General features: G+C 32.5%; 1 protein-coding gene across 10 annotated transcripts in view; it reads left to right on the forward strand.

Annotated features, from left to right (window-relative positions):
* Positions 1 to 14317, forward strand: part of LOC127288836 (neurobeachin) — a 221068-nt gene that overhangs the window by 114599 nt on the left and 92152 nt on the right. For all 10 annotated transcript variants that reach the window (XM_051316506.1, XM_051316511.1, XM_051316507.1 and 7 more), the window contains 2 exons: positions 104 to 311; positions 650 to 988. In XM_051316506.1, coding sequence (XP_051172463.1) covers positions 104 to 311; positions 650 to 988 — 547 coding nt within the window. The remainder of the gene's footprint in view (positions 1 to 103; positions 312 to 649; positions 989 to 14317) is intronic.

The raw sequence follows: 14317 nt of genomic DNA on the forward strand, positions 1-14317 counted from the left end.
TCTGACAATGATATTTAGTTATCAAATAGTTGTATAATATATCTTGGTCATTAATCAGTTTTAGAAAACTCGTTCTTTATAAGTATTTGTTATCTTTCTTTAGAGCAACGATTCGAGTGAAGAAAACGGACAGCGAAGTAACATCACTGGTGATCCTAGTCTATCAGAAGTGACAACTGATAACGAAAACAAGCAAAATTCATCAGAAGAAGCTTGGACTGATGTCAACTTAAACGAGGAGGGAGATACAGTACCAATAACAAATCAAAGAAATGGAACTAGAAACGTTAATAATATCACACGTTCTCATGGTAAGTAGTCAAAAAAGAGTCTGGATGTAATAACCACTTGTAGGCTTCCACTCCATACTTGAGTAAAAAAGACTATTATGCGATTCCCACTTTTTTATTTACAACTCTTCAGGGTCATGAAAAGCTATCCAATCATTATTTCAAGACCTTGAAAAGTGGCCAGTGGAATGAGAAGGCTTCTCGTGTGAAGTATCCTCCTCTGTACAGAATACAGGATTGAGCGCGTTATTGAATCCAGACTCAATTATGGAAAATACTTAAATATTATAACAGCACATTCTACTTTTATTTTGCAAAAAGCGTTATTCTTTTGTAAAATGAAAAATGGTATCTTGTAGGTGAACTTCCTGATAGCGAGGGAGAGGTGATCGACAGAGAAACGTTTTCAAATGCAGAGCGAGGGGAAAAACCAGTAACAGAAATATCAGTTGTTCGAGTTCCTGACCATTTGATGGTGACGCCATCAGCACCAAGATCTGATGATTTACCAATTAAAGGTCTTGTTGATCACATTCCAGTCCCAACACCAACGCGAGAAGCCTCACTAACTCAACAATTGGAAACAGCTTTGGGATCTGTGTGTCCGCTGCTTCGCGAAATAATGGTTGATTTTGCACCTTTTCTTTCAAAAACGCTCATTGGGTCACATGGACAAGATTTACTTATGGAAGGAAAAGGTATATTAATTTAATGTTTTGTTTCTAAAGATAATACCAAATATCTTATTCCCAAAATACACAAAATAAAATTGCTTGTTAACACTGTAAAGATTGTTTGAAAATTCGCGGATAAATATTTGTAATACATATTTGCCCCACGTCATATACCCCATGTCGATTGCGCCGCGAGAGCTATACCGCCGAGCTCTCTCGCAAGTGTCCCGGCCACTGATCGGCTATATAAGCTGCACTCCCGCAGGAAATCGGGAACTCTTGTGGTTCAGGGAGTCGGTGAGTGGCATTTCCCCAAGTACTATGGAGCATTACTCCGACATATCGTATGAGAGTATTTCTCTCGTCTCAACGAGGTATTACCCGTTGAAGACACAAAGCAGAATTACTGCGTTTTCGCGTTCCCGTTTTGTACGTAACCCCGGGCGCAGTTGTTCGTCGTCGCTTCCGTTCCTCCGGCGTAGGGAACGTAACGTAACGTAGAGTAATGTAATCCGTATTTTTTGATCGTTTCATATTTAAATTGTTCTCGTCGTATATTCTAATTGTAAAATCGTTTACGTCGTACTTTTATTGTCGTCTCTTTTTTTTAATAAACGTTATTTTTCGAATTGTGTCTGTAATTTTAATGTAAAATCACACAATCGTTATGAACTCACATAAAAAACAATAAAAACTACCGTATATCATAAAGAAGTCTCGCCAAAGATATTCAATAATGTAACGTTACGATAAAGTTATATGCAATTAACTGAGATCATGAGATCCAGATACACTATACTACTGCGACTACCTTCGTCTACTTTCTATATCCCTCAATTTATACACTGGGAGGGAAAGGGTATTGTATTTTCCCCTCATTCTTCTTAATTTAATTGTGGAAACGACGATAACAATATTGGTACATACATATACTATCTGTCGGTATTGTTCCATTACCGATGGTCCTGTGTTCCACAGGATAGGAAAGGCGTATGCCGAATGAGAAGAAGGAAGCAGATTGTAATTAGATTATTGGAAGTAATGATGAGTTATGAAAAATTCTTGAATTTGCTCTGATTGCTTTTTTGGCCTTATCGAGTTGTGATTTATGGTGATGGTACTTAACACTTTTATTTGGAATATCAGTGATTATAGTGACGTTATCGGGAGTTGTTATGGTTTATGATGGTGATTCATGCACATTAAATAAATTATCTTTGTTTCAGTAATATTCTGCTGTATCGTCGCCTGGTGTCATTTAATTGCTTGTCTTTTCTTGAAGCCACCAGTAATTTAAAAAAAATTTGAGGTTTTTTTGGTTTGATAAAGTAGGTTTATTTAAATCATTTCAATATACATAAACAAAGGTATAATACCTCTTACAAAGACCTTATACCATATAATTTTTATAATTAGGTATGCTATCAATGATAGATCTCGCCTAAAGACATTATTGGTTTATATCTAGTGTTATTTTGCTATCTGTATCGAAGTAATACTTTATGTTTATACATAATACTGTAATAATACGGTCAGGTAAAAAATTCTATATAGAATAAAAATCCCGGAAAAAAATTTTGAGGTTTTGGTTTAAAAAAGTAGTTTTATTTTGAATTTACAGATATTAGTTTACAAAGAGTAAGGCATAAATCCACTTATAAGACCTTAAACACAATAATATAATAAATGATATGCCATCGTTGATGGGTCTCGTCATTACACTATAATGGATCATAAATTATACGGGATTTCGTAAACAATATTAATATAATAAATGCGTGAACATATTTCAGTATAAGTAGGAATTAGGCAAAAATTATTCGAATACAAAAACCCTAAGACAAGTATCAAATAATAATAAAGACCTAAAACTAAAAAAAAGAGAACGACAAGAATATTACATTGTAATATTCGAGAAAGGATAAGTTAAATAATTGCTAATACCGATATTTAAAAGAAATTATATGTAGGAATGTATTGTCTCTATTAATTTGAGTTTTGAAATTAAGAAATTTAACCAAGAGGTAAATTGTTGTTATGTGGTGATTCGTCTTCTTGATCTCCTTCTTATTTCATCCAAATGTATCGCGTCCTCGTTCAGCCACCAAAAATCTTTATTTAATCTCTCTGTAGATATAAAATCCGAATCAGATAAAGCTATCGAATATGTTAAATTTTCTTCTTTGTATTTATCTATATCCGTGAAGATGGCCTTTTTTGCTTTGTGTCGCTGGGCGTGATAAATTACTGGAACGTTGTTTTCGTTTTGAATATATCCAATTTTGTCTACATGGCAGAAAATCTCTGGTGGAATGTATCCCGTCTTGAGCATTCTTGTTATGATTATATTGTTGTCGCACTTTAGATTATTTAGCAATGAGTTTCCTATTGTATAAACTTTACTGAAGTAGTTTCTAGTCAGGTTGATAGTGAATATGTCAAATCTCAAAAAAAAAAACTTTGAGGTTTTTTGGTTTGGTTTGATAAAGTAGGTTTATTTAAATCATTTCAATATACATAGAAAGGTATAATACCTCTTACAAAGACCTTATACAATATAATTTTATAATTAGGTATGCTATCAATGATAGATCCCGCCTAAAGACAATATTGGTTTATATCTAGCGTTATTTTGCTATCTGTATCGAAGTAATACTTTATGTTTATACATAATACTGTATTAATATTGTCAGGTAAAAAACTCTATATAGAATAAAAATCCCGACTTAAGTAATTAATTTATTTGGTTGAGCGATAAAATTTATCTTAAATAATAACAAGATAGAACTAAAATAGAATAAAAAGAATGAAAAAGGAAAGAGAAAAAAAAAAAAAAAATATATATATATAATAAAAAAAAGAAAATATATATATAATATAAATGAAAAATATATATAATAAGATAGAATACGAAATAATAGAATAAGTTGGATAAAATATATAGTAATAATAAAATATATAATATTTTGCTATTAAAAAATAAAAAATAAAATATATTTCTCTATTTATTATCTATAGGATTTATATATATATGAATATGTTATTTTATTTCTTATTTCGTTGAGTAAAGTTTTGCTATATATATATAAAGATATATAATAAAGTTTACTTAGTGTCTCTAAAATGTTCTTTTTATCACAATGAATTAATCAAAATTTCACAACCGATTAATCACTATAATACATTTATTTTCACAACCGATTATCACTAAAAGATGGGGTTTAAGGCACTTTAGGTCAATTTGGTTGCACTGCGTTTAGTACACTTTGAGCTCTTCTTCTTGCTCGTCTTCTTATATCATCTATGTATTTGGCATTGTTTTGTAGCCACCAGTAATCTTTGTTTAATCTTGATGTTGAATGGTAATCTACATCTGGTATGGTTGTTGAGTAGGTGAGATTTTCTTTTCTGTATTTTTCCTCTTCAGTGAAGATGGCCTTTTTTGCCCTATGACGTTGGGCATGGTATAATGTGGGGATATTTTCTGCATTTTGGATGAAACCTTTATTGTCAATGTGTGTAAAGATCTCAGGGGGTATGTAGCCTGTTCTCAGCATTCTTCCGATGTTGTCTTCATTGTTGCACTCCAGTTTGTCCAGTATTGTGTTTTTTACTTTTTTGATTTTAGCAAAATATCTTCTAGTCAGTTGAATTGTGAAATTGTCGTATCTTGGAATTTTTGTTAGGTTATAAATTGTTTTATTGTCGATTCGTCTTTTGTAATTGCTAGATGCTGTTCTGTATTGGCCTAGGGCCATTTTAAGGCAGGATCTTTCAAATTTTCTATACTTTTCCATGATTGAGGGGCCTGTATTCCAGAGTATAGGCGCAGCGTAGGCGTTGATAGGGCGTATTAGTAGAAGATAGCATATTATTTTTGCTTTTGCTTCAAGTGCTGTGTTGTAGAAGATTCTGGAGTTGGCTCTTATCGCTTTTTTAGCTTTATTTAACTGAGTTTTGTGGTGTTCATTCATTCGTATGAGGTAGTCGAAGTGAACTCCTAGGTATTTAACTGTTTGTTTTTGCGGTATGATGAATTCTTCTGTAGTGTTATCCTCATTTGTATTTTTGATAGATATTTTAAATGTTTTTAGTTTTTGTACAGTCGTGAATGGAATTTCATTTACTGTTTTTCTAAAGAGGATGCAGTCGCATTTCGAAGGGTTTATTTTAAGGTTCCAGTTTATGTAGAGTTTGTTTGTATCGTTTAGTAGTGTGTCCAGTTTTTCATTAATCTTTTCAACTTTGTTGTCAGCTACGTATATAATGACGTCATCAGCAAAAGCTATGGAGTGTGTATTATTTCCAGTGTTCATATCGAATTTGTTGAGTGATTCTGCATTGTAGAGGTTAAATAGTATAGGGGATGGGACTGTTCCTTGTTGTAATCCTTTTTTGATATGATATGTTTGGTTTGAGGTTAGGTTGTTAATGGATGTTTTAAATGATTTTCCGTGTATCATATCTGTTATTAGATGTGTAAGGTTTGTAGGGAATTCCAATTTCGTCATTTTGTATGTGAGTCCATCAAGCCACACTGAGTCGAATGCTTTTTCAAGGTCAATAAGGACAGCTCCTACCATTTTTCCATTAAGGAGGTAGTTGTTTATATCTGATGATAATTTATGTATAGCGTGTGTGGTTGAGTGTCCTTTTCTGAAACCAAATTGATTGTCTGGTATTAATTTGTGTTTGTCGATGTAGTGTAGTAGATCTTGTTTTATTAATTTTTCAAAGATCTTGCTGAGATTGTTGGTTAGACTTATTGGTCTGTAGCTTGTGAGATCTGTGGGATCTTTGTCTTTTTTCCTTATAGGGATAACTTTTGCTGATTTCCACTTAATTGGATAGTATGTGTGGTTGATGGAGTTATTAATTATTGTAGATAGGTCGTTAATTAGTTTTGGTGTTAAGTGTTTAAGAACTATCAAGGGTATAGTGTCGAATCCACTTGATGTTTTGTTTTTACAATATTTTAAGATTGATGCTATTTCGTTGGCCGAGTGGAAGGGGCTGCGGTCCGTATTTTCGTTTTTGGGGTTATGTGCTGGGTTATTTTCATTGAATTGAGTGATTGTTTTGTTGTTATTTCTGTTTTCTTCAATGGTGCTTTTAACGTTTGCCGCAACTATGGTTGCCATGAGGTGTGTTTGTGTTCCTATATTAGTATAGGTAGGTGAATTGATGTTTTCAAAATTTTTTCCAATAATGTTCAGTTTGGTGGTTGTGTCCGTGACGTAGATGTGGTTGTCTTCGATGCTGTTCTCATTTTCTTGAATATGTTGCTGTAGTAGTAGTGGGTTGTTTTTATTTATTTTTAGATCTGCTATTTGTGGGAAGCCTTTAGTTCTGAGGAGCCTGTTTATGTTTGGGAAAAAGTTATTTGTATCTTTATAATTAATTGTTCTGTAGAGAGAGTCCCAATAGGCTTTGATTGTTTTTTTGTATTCTAGTATGAGTAGGTAGTTGTATTGTTTAATACTATTTTTGAGTGTTGATATTAGTATTTTGTTGAGATTATTTTGTGGTTCTAGTCTTATTGTGAACAATTTACTGATTAGAGAGGATTTTATTTTTCGAAATTTTTTGATTTTATGTGACGTGTATTTGTCAAAATAGTTGTTTTGTTTATAAGTGGTTTTTGGTATTACATTTAATATTGCTTTGTTTATGTGATCTTCGAGCGCTGTGATGTTGTTGTCTATTTCTTCAATTGAGAGATTTCTATTGTTGGGAGTTTGTAATTCATCCTGGTGATCTTGTAGATATTGTGTGAATTTATTCCAGTTTGCCTTTTTGTAGTTGTATGATGCTGTTGGGGATATGTGTAAGGATAGGCTAGTATCCATGCTTCGTGTGTCAATTGTGAATTTGATTGCGTTATGATCACTGTCGTATGGTAGTGTCAATAATTTTTCATTTATAAGGTCCGTTATATGAAGCCTGGAGTCTATTATGCAGTGATCGAGGTATGATTTTGCACTGGGGAATGTGGGAAGTAATGGGTTTATAAGGGTGGCTTTAGTACGGATATGGTTAGTTTCAATCCAGTTTTGTAATTTGCATCCTCGTTCATTGCAGAGGGGATCGTTCCAGTCAGTATGTCTTGCGTTGAAGTCTCCTGCTAATATGTAATATATTCTTGGGTCCTGTAGTTTAAATTTTAAAAAGATGTCTTCTAGTTCTTCAGTGAAGGTGACATTGTTATTATTTGCATATATGCTAAAGATGAGAAGTGTTTTATTGGAAGTGAGGTGGATTTTGATTAAAGTGTATTCTATGCATTTATTTTTTTTAGAATTAGGATATGAAATTTGTGTGGTGTTTAATGAGTTATGTGCAAATATTGCTGTTCCACCTCCGTTTAAGGCATTTGGTCTATCAGTTCTGTAGGTTATGTAATTGTTTAATGATATTTTATATGTAGGTTGCAGTTTTGTTTCTGAGACGAGAGCTAAGTCCAGTTTGTTTTTATTTGCAAATTTTTGTAAGTCAATTCTACGTTTTATGTTGCGTAAAGAATTTACATTTATGGCACTTAATTTAAGTGTAATTTTTGTATTATTAACATTGTTAATTGGTGTATTGTATGAGTTGTTAGTTATCATTATTGAAAAGTTGGTTGAATAGAAATTCGATACTTTCCTCATTTTTTTGGATTTTGGCTTTGATATCGTTGAATTGTGTGGTAATTTTTTCCATTAAGGAATTTGTAAAATTTAATAAAAATGCTTGTATATTAAATGGTGTTTCTTCCTGTTGATTTCCATTTAGTGTTGAGTTGTTGATTTCGTTGAATGCACTATTTGGTGTGTGATTAGTCACGTTTTGCACTGTATTTGTGGTTGAGTTTGTTAGGATATTTCTGTATGAGATATTCGGGTCTACAAAGTTATTGGTTTTTATGAAAGTAGTATTTTGCATGGGGTTGCTTCTTTGCATTGTTCTTCTGTGTGTTGTTTCTAATTTAGTTTGGTTGTATTGTTTCTTGAGATTTAAGGCTGCTTTGATGAATGGGCAACCTTTATAAGAAGCAGGATGTCCCATTTCATTGCAATTTGCACATTTTAAATTTGCAGTAGATGAATTCTTTTGAATGGGGCATTCTCCCGGGTTGTGGTTTCCTGCACATTTAACACATCTGTATTGCAATTGGCAGTTTGAGCTTGCATGACCTATTCTTTGGCATTTTTTACATTGAAAGATGGGTTTTCTGCGTAGTTTTTCCCATTTTATTTTTTGGTACAAGATTGTTTTTATCGTTATTAAGTTTTTGACATTGCTCTCATTGGTAAGGTGTATAATAAAATGGTGCTTTTCTGGTTCATTTTTGTTGAAAATTAATTTTGTGACATTTGACACTGTTATATCTTGGATTCTGAGGTTAGTGATGTCTTCTTTTACTTCATCCTCTGTGAATGAACCTCGTACTCCTTTTAAAACTATTGTTTTAGTTTTAAGATAACGTGGTGTATACGTGAAGAAGTTCACGTTATTGAGTTTTAGTATTTCAATTATTTTTTGGTAAGTATCTTGCGTATTGCATAAGATACTGATTACATCAAAATTTGTTTGCTTTAATGCATAACTGGATTTATTTATGTCGTTTTTAAAGAGTTCTATTAATATTTTTATATTTGACTCTTTGACATGTATTGGTGGTGGTTTAATTTTTGTTTTTTCTTTGATATTGTATGTGTTTTCAGTCGGTATGGGGGTGTCTTCTTCCATAAGTGTATCATTGTTGCTTGAGAGGGCGTCGTATCTATTTGTTGTGGCGATGTCGTCATCGCTGGTCTCATGCTTACGCTTGGAGAGTTTGGAGGGGCGCGTGAATCCCTCTGCATCTGTGTCCGTGTGCGCTTGTGTGCGTCGGCTCGAGGTGCTTGGCGTCGGTTGTGACGCCGAGTTTTGGCTTGTTTTTCTAATTGAGTTAAAATTGGGGGGAGGCGCTATTTTTCCCTTATTAAATATTTTTTCTAATCCAATTGAATTGGAAATTATATTTAGCTCTTTCATTGTTTTTCTCATTTGGGCTTTCTCCCTTCTTTCTTGGGGGGAGTTTCCTCCTTTTGACGCATTCATTGTGTTCACTTTTTCACTATGCACTGTTGTCTATAGTGTAAAAACAAAAACAATATACCACTAGCACTCACCGACCAAAGGCGGTGTCACTATCACAAGGGGCACTTATTGGGCTCATCACTATCACTTTCATATGATTAAGGAGGGAATTTCTTAATCATAGTACTAAAATAAGGGTGAATTTTTCACGGAGATAAGCGTCAGTGATGCGTTCACTTCGAATGCTTCAATGAGACTGAAAAAAAAAAAAAAACTTTGAGGTTTTTTTTGGTTTGATAAAGTAGGTTTATTTAAATCATTTCAATATACATAGAAAGGTATAATACCTCTTACAAAGACCTTATACAATATAATTTTATAATTAGGTATGCTATCAATGATAGATCCCGCCTAAAGACAATATTGGTTTATATCTAGCGTTATTTTGCTATCTGTATCGAAGTAATACTTTATGTTTATACATAATACTGTATTAATATTGTCAGGTAAAAAACTCTATATAGAATAAAAATCCCGACTTAAGTAATTAATTTATTTGGTTGAGCGATAAAATTTATCTTAAATAATAACAAGATAGAACTAAAATAGAATAAAAAGAATGAAAAAGGAAAGAGAAAAAAAAAAAAAAAAATATATATATATAATAAAAAAAAGAAAATATATATATAATATAAATGAAAAATATATATAATAAGATAGAATACGAAATAATAGAATAAGTTGGATAAAATATATAGTAATAATAAAATATATAATATTTTGCTATTAAAAAATAAAAAATAAAATATATTTCTCTATTTATTATCTATAGGATTTATATATATATGAATATGTTATTTTATTTCTTATTTCGTTGAGTAAAGTTTTGCTATATATATATAAAGATATATAATAAAGTTTACTTAGTGTCTCTAAAATGTTCTTTTTATCACAATGAATTAATCAAAATTTCACAACCGATTAATCACTATAATACATTTATTTTCACAACCGATTATCACTAAAAGATGGGGTTTAAGGCACTTTAGGTCAATTTGGTTGCACTGCGTTTAGTACACTTTGAGCTCTTCTTCTTGCTCGTCTTCTTATATCATCTATGTATTTGGCATTGTTTTGTAGCCACCAGTAATCTTTGTTTAATCTTGATGTTGAATGGTAATCTACATCTGGTATGGTTGTTGAGTAGGTGAGATTTTCTTTTCTGTATTTTTCCTCTTCAGTGAAGATGGCCTTTTTTGCCCTATGACGTTGGGCATGGTATAATGTGGGGATATTTTCTGCATTTTGGATGAAACCTTTATTGTCAATGTGTGTAAAGATCTCAGGGGGTATGTAGCCTGTTCTCAGCATTCTTCCGATGTTGTCTTCATTGTTGCACTCCAGTTTGTCCAGTATTGTGTTTTTTACTTTTTTTATTTTAGCAAAATATCTTCTAGTCAGTTGAATTGTGAAATTGTCGTATCTTGGAATTTTTGTTAGGTTATAAATTGTTTTATTGTCGATTCGTCTTTTGTAATTGCTAGATGCTGTTCTGTATTGGCCTAGGGCCATTTTAAGGCAGGATCTTTCAAATTTTCTATACTTTTCCATGATTGAGGGGCCTGTATTCCAGAGTATAGGCGCAGCGTAGGCGTTGATAGGGCGTATTAGTAGAAGATAGCATATTATTTTTGCTTTTGCTTCAAGTGCTGTGTTGTAGAAGATTCTGGAGTTGGCTCTTATCGCTTTTTTAGCTTTATTTAACTGAGTTTTGTGGTGTTCATTCATTCGTATGAGGTAGTCGAAGTGAACTCCTAGGTATTTAACTGTTTGTTTTTGCGGTATGATGAATTCTTCTGTAGTGTTATCCTCATTTGTATTTTTGATAGATATTTTAAATGTTTTTAGTTTTTGTACAGTCGTGAATGGAATTTCATTTACTGTTTTTCTAAAGAGGATGCAGTCGCATTTCGAAGGGTTTATTTTAAGGTTCCAGTTTATGTAGAGTTTGTTTGTATCGTTTAGTAGTGTGTCCAGTTTTTCATTAATCTTTTCAACTTTGTTGTCAGCTACGTATATAATGACGTCATCAGCAAAAGCTATGGAGTGTGTATTATTTCCAGTGTTCATATCGAATTTGTTGAGTGATTCTGCATTGTAGAGGTTAAATAGTATAGGGGATGTGACTGTTCCTTGTTGTAATCCTTTTTTGATATGATATGTTTGGTTTGAGGTTAGGTTGTTAATGGATGTTTTAAATGATTTTCCGTGTATCATATCTGTTATTAGATGTGTAAGGTTTGTAGGGAATTCCAATTTCGTCATTTTGTATGTGAGTCCATCAAGCCACACTGAGTCGAATGCTTTTTCAAGGTCAATAAGGACAGCTCCTACCATTTTTCCATTAAGGAGGTAGTTGTTTATATCTGATGATAATTTATGTATAGCGTGTGTGGTTGAGTGTCCTTTTCTGAAACCAAATTGATTGTCTGGTATTAATTTGTGTTTGTCGATGTAGTGTAGTAGATCTTGTTTTATTAATTTTTCAAAGATCTTGCTGAGATTGTTGGTTAGACTTATTGGTCTGTAGCTTGTGAGATCTGTGGGATCTTTGTCTTTTTTCCTTATAGGGATAACTTTTGCTGATTTCCACTTAATTGGATAGTATGTGTGGTTGATGGAGTTATTAATTATTGTAGATAGGTCGTTAATTAGTTTTGGTGTTAAGTGTTTAAGAACTATCAAGGGTATAGTGTCGAATCCACTTGATGTTTTGTTTTTACAATATTTTAAGATTGATGCTATTTCGTTGGCCGAGTGGAAGGGGCTGCGGTCCGTATTTTCGTTTTTGGGGTTATGTGCTGGGTTATTTTCATTGAATTGAGTGATTGTTTTGTTGTTATTTCTGTTTTCTTCAATGGTGCTTTTAACGTTTGCCGCAACTATGGTTGCCATGAGGTGTGTTTGTGTTCCTATATTAGTATAGGTAGGTGAATTGATGTTTTCAAAATTTTTTCCAATAATGTTCAGTTTGGTGGTTGTGTCCGTGACGTAGATGTGGTTGTCTTCGATGCTGTTCTCATTTTCTTGAATATGTTGCTGTAGTAGTAGTGGGTTGTTTTTATTTATTTTTAGATCTGCTATTTGTGGGAAGCCTTTAGTTCTGAGGAGCCTGTTTATGTTTGGGAAAAAGTTATTTGTATCTTTATAATTAATTGTTCTGTAGAGAGAGTCCCAATAGGCTTTGATTGTTTTTTTGTATTCTAGTATGAGTAGGTAGTTGTATTGTTTAATACTATTTTTGAGTGTTGATATTAGTATTTTGTTGAGATTATTTTGTGGTTCTAGTCTTATTGTGAACAATTTACTGATTAGAGAGGATTTTATTTTTCGAAATTTTTTGATTTTATGTGACGTGTATTTGTCAAAATAGTTGTTTTGTTTATAAGTGGTTTTTGGTATTACATTTAATATTGCTTTGTTTATGTGATCTTCGAGCGCTGTGATGTTGTTGTCTATTTCTTCAATTGAGAGATTTCTATTGTTGGGAGTTTGTAATTCATCCTGGTGATCTTGTAGATATTGTGTGAATTTATTCCAGTTTGCCTTTTTGTAGTTGTATGATGCTGTTGGGGATATGTGTAAGGATAGGCTAGTATCCATGCTTCGTGTGTCAATTGTGAATTTGATTGCGTTATGATCACTGTCGTATGGTAGTGTCAATAATTTTTCATTTATAAGGTCCGTTATATGAAGCCTGGAGTCTATTATGCAGTGATCGAGGTATGATTTTGCACTGGGGAATGTGGGAAGTAATGGGTTTATAAGGGTGGCTTTAGTACGGATATGGTTAGTTTCAATCCAGTTTTGTAATTTGCATCCTCGTTCATTGCAGAGGGGATCGTTCCAGTCAGTATGTCTTGCGTTGAAGTCTCCTGCTAATATGTAATATATTCTTGGGTCCTGTAGTTTAAATTTTAAAAAGATGTCTTCTAGTTCTTCAGTGAAGGTGACATTGTTATTATTTGCATATATGCTAAAGATGAGAAGTGTTTTATTGGAAGTGAGGTGGATTTTGATTAAAGTGTATTCTATGCATTTATTTTTTTTAGAATTAGGATATGAAATTTGTGTGGTGTTTAATGAGTTATGTGCAAATATTGCTGTTCCACCTCCGTTTAAGGCATTTGGTCTATCAGTTCTGTAGGTTATGTAATTGTTTAATGATATTTTATATGTAGGTTGCAGTTTTGTTTCTGAGACGAGAGCTAAGTCCAGTTTGTTTTTATTTGCAAATTTTTGTAAGTCAATTCTACGTTTTATGTTGCGTAAAGAATTTACATTTATGGCACTTAATTTAAGTGTAATTTTTGTATTATTAACATTGTTAATTGGTGTATTGTATGAGTTGTTAGTTATCATTATTGAAAAGTTGGTTGAATAGAAATTCGATACTTTCCTCATTTTTTTGGATTTTGGCTTTGATATCGTTGAATTGTGTGGTAATTTTTTCCATTAAGGAATTTGTAAAATTTAATAAAAATGCTTGTATATTAAATGGTGTTTCTTCCTGTTGATTTCCATTTAGTGTTGAGTTGTTGATTTCGTTGAATGCACTATTTGGTGTGTGATTAGTCACGTTTTGCACTGTATTTGTGGTTGAGTTTGTTAGGATATTTCTGTATGAGATATTCGGGTCTACAAAGTTATTGGTTTTTATGAAAGTAGTATTTTGCATGGGGTTGCTTCTTTGCATTGTTCTTCTGTGTGTTGTTTCTAATTTAGTTTGGTTGTATTGTTTCTTGAGATTTAAGGCTGCTTTGATGAATGGGCAACCTTTATAAGAAGCAGGATGTCCCATTTCATTGCAATTTGCACATTTTAAATTTGCAGTAGATGAATTCTTTTGAATGGGGCATTCTCCCGGGTTGTGGTTTCCTGCACATTTAACACATCTGTATTGCAATTGGCAGTTTGAGCTTGCATGACCTATTCTTTGGCATTTTTTACATTGAAAGATGGGTTTTCTGCGTAGTTTTTCCCATTTTATTTTTTGGTACAAGATTGTTTTTATCGTTATTAAGTTTTTGACATTGCTCTCATTGGTAAGGTGTATAATAAAATGGTGCTTTTCTGGTTCATTTTTGTTGAAAATTAATTTTGTGACATTTGACACTGTTATATCTTGGATTCTGAGGTTAGTGATGTCTTCTTTTACTTCATCCTCTGTGAATGAACCTCGTACTCCTTTTAAAACTATTGTTTTAGTTTTAAGATAACGTGGTGTAT

The sequence above is a fragment of the Leptopilina boulardi genome, unplaced genomic scaffold (genome assembly GCF_019393585.1).
Source record: "Leptopilina boulardi isolate dan_hultmark-lab unplaced genomic scaffold, ZJU_Lbou_2.1 LbouV2_396, whole genome shotgun sequence".
Lineage (NCBI taxonomy): Eukaryota > Metazoa > Arthropoda > Insecta > Hymenoptera > Figitidae > Leptopilina > Leptopilina boulardi.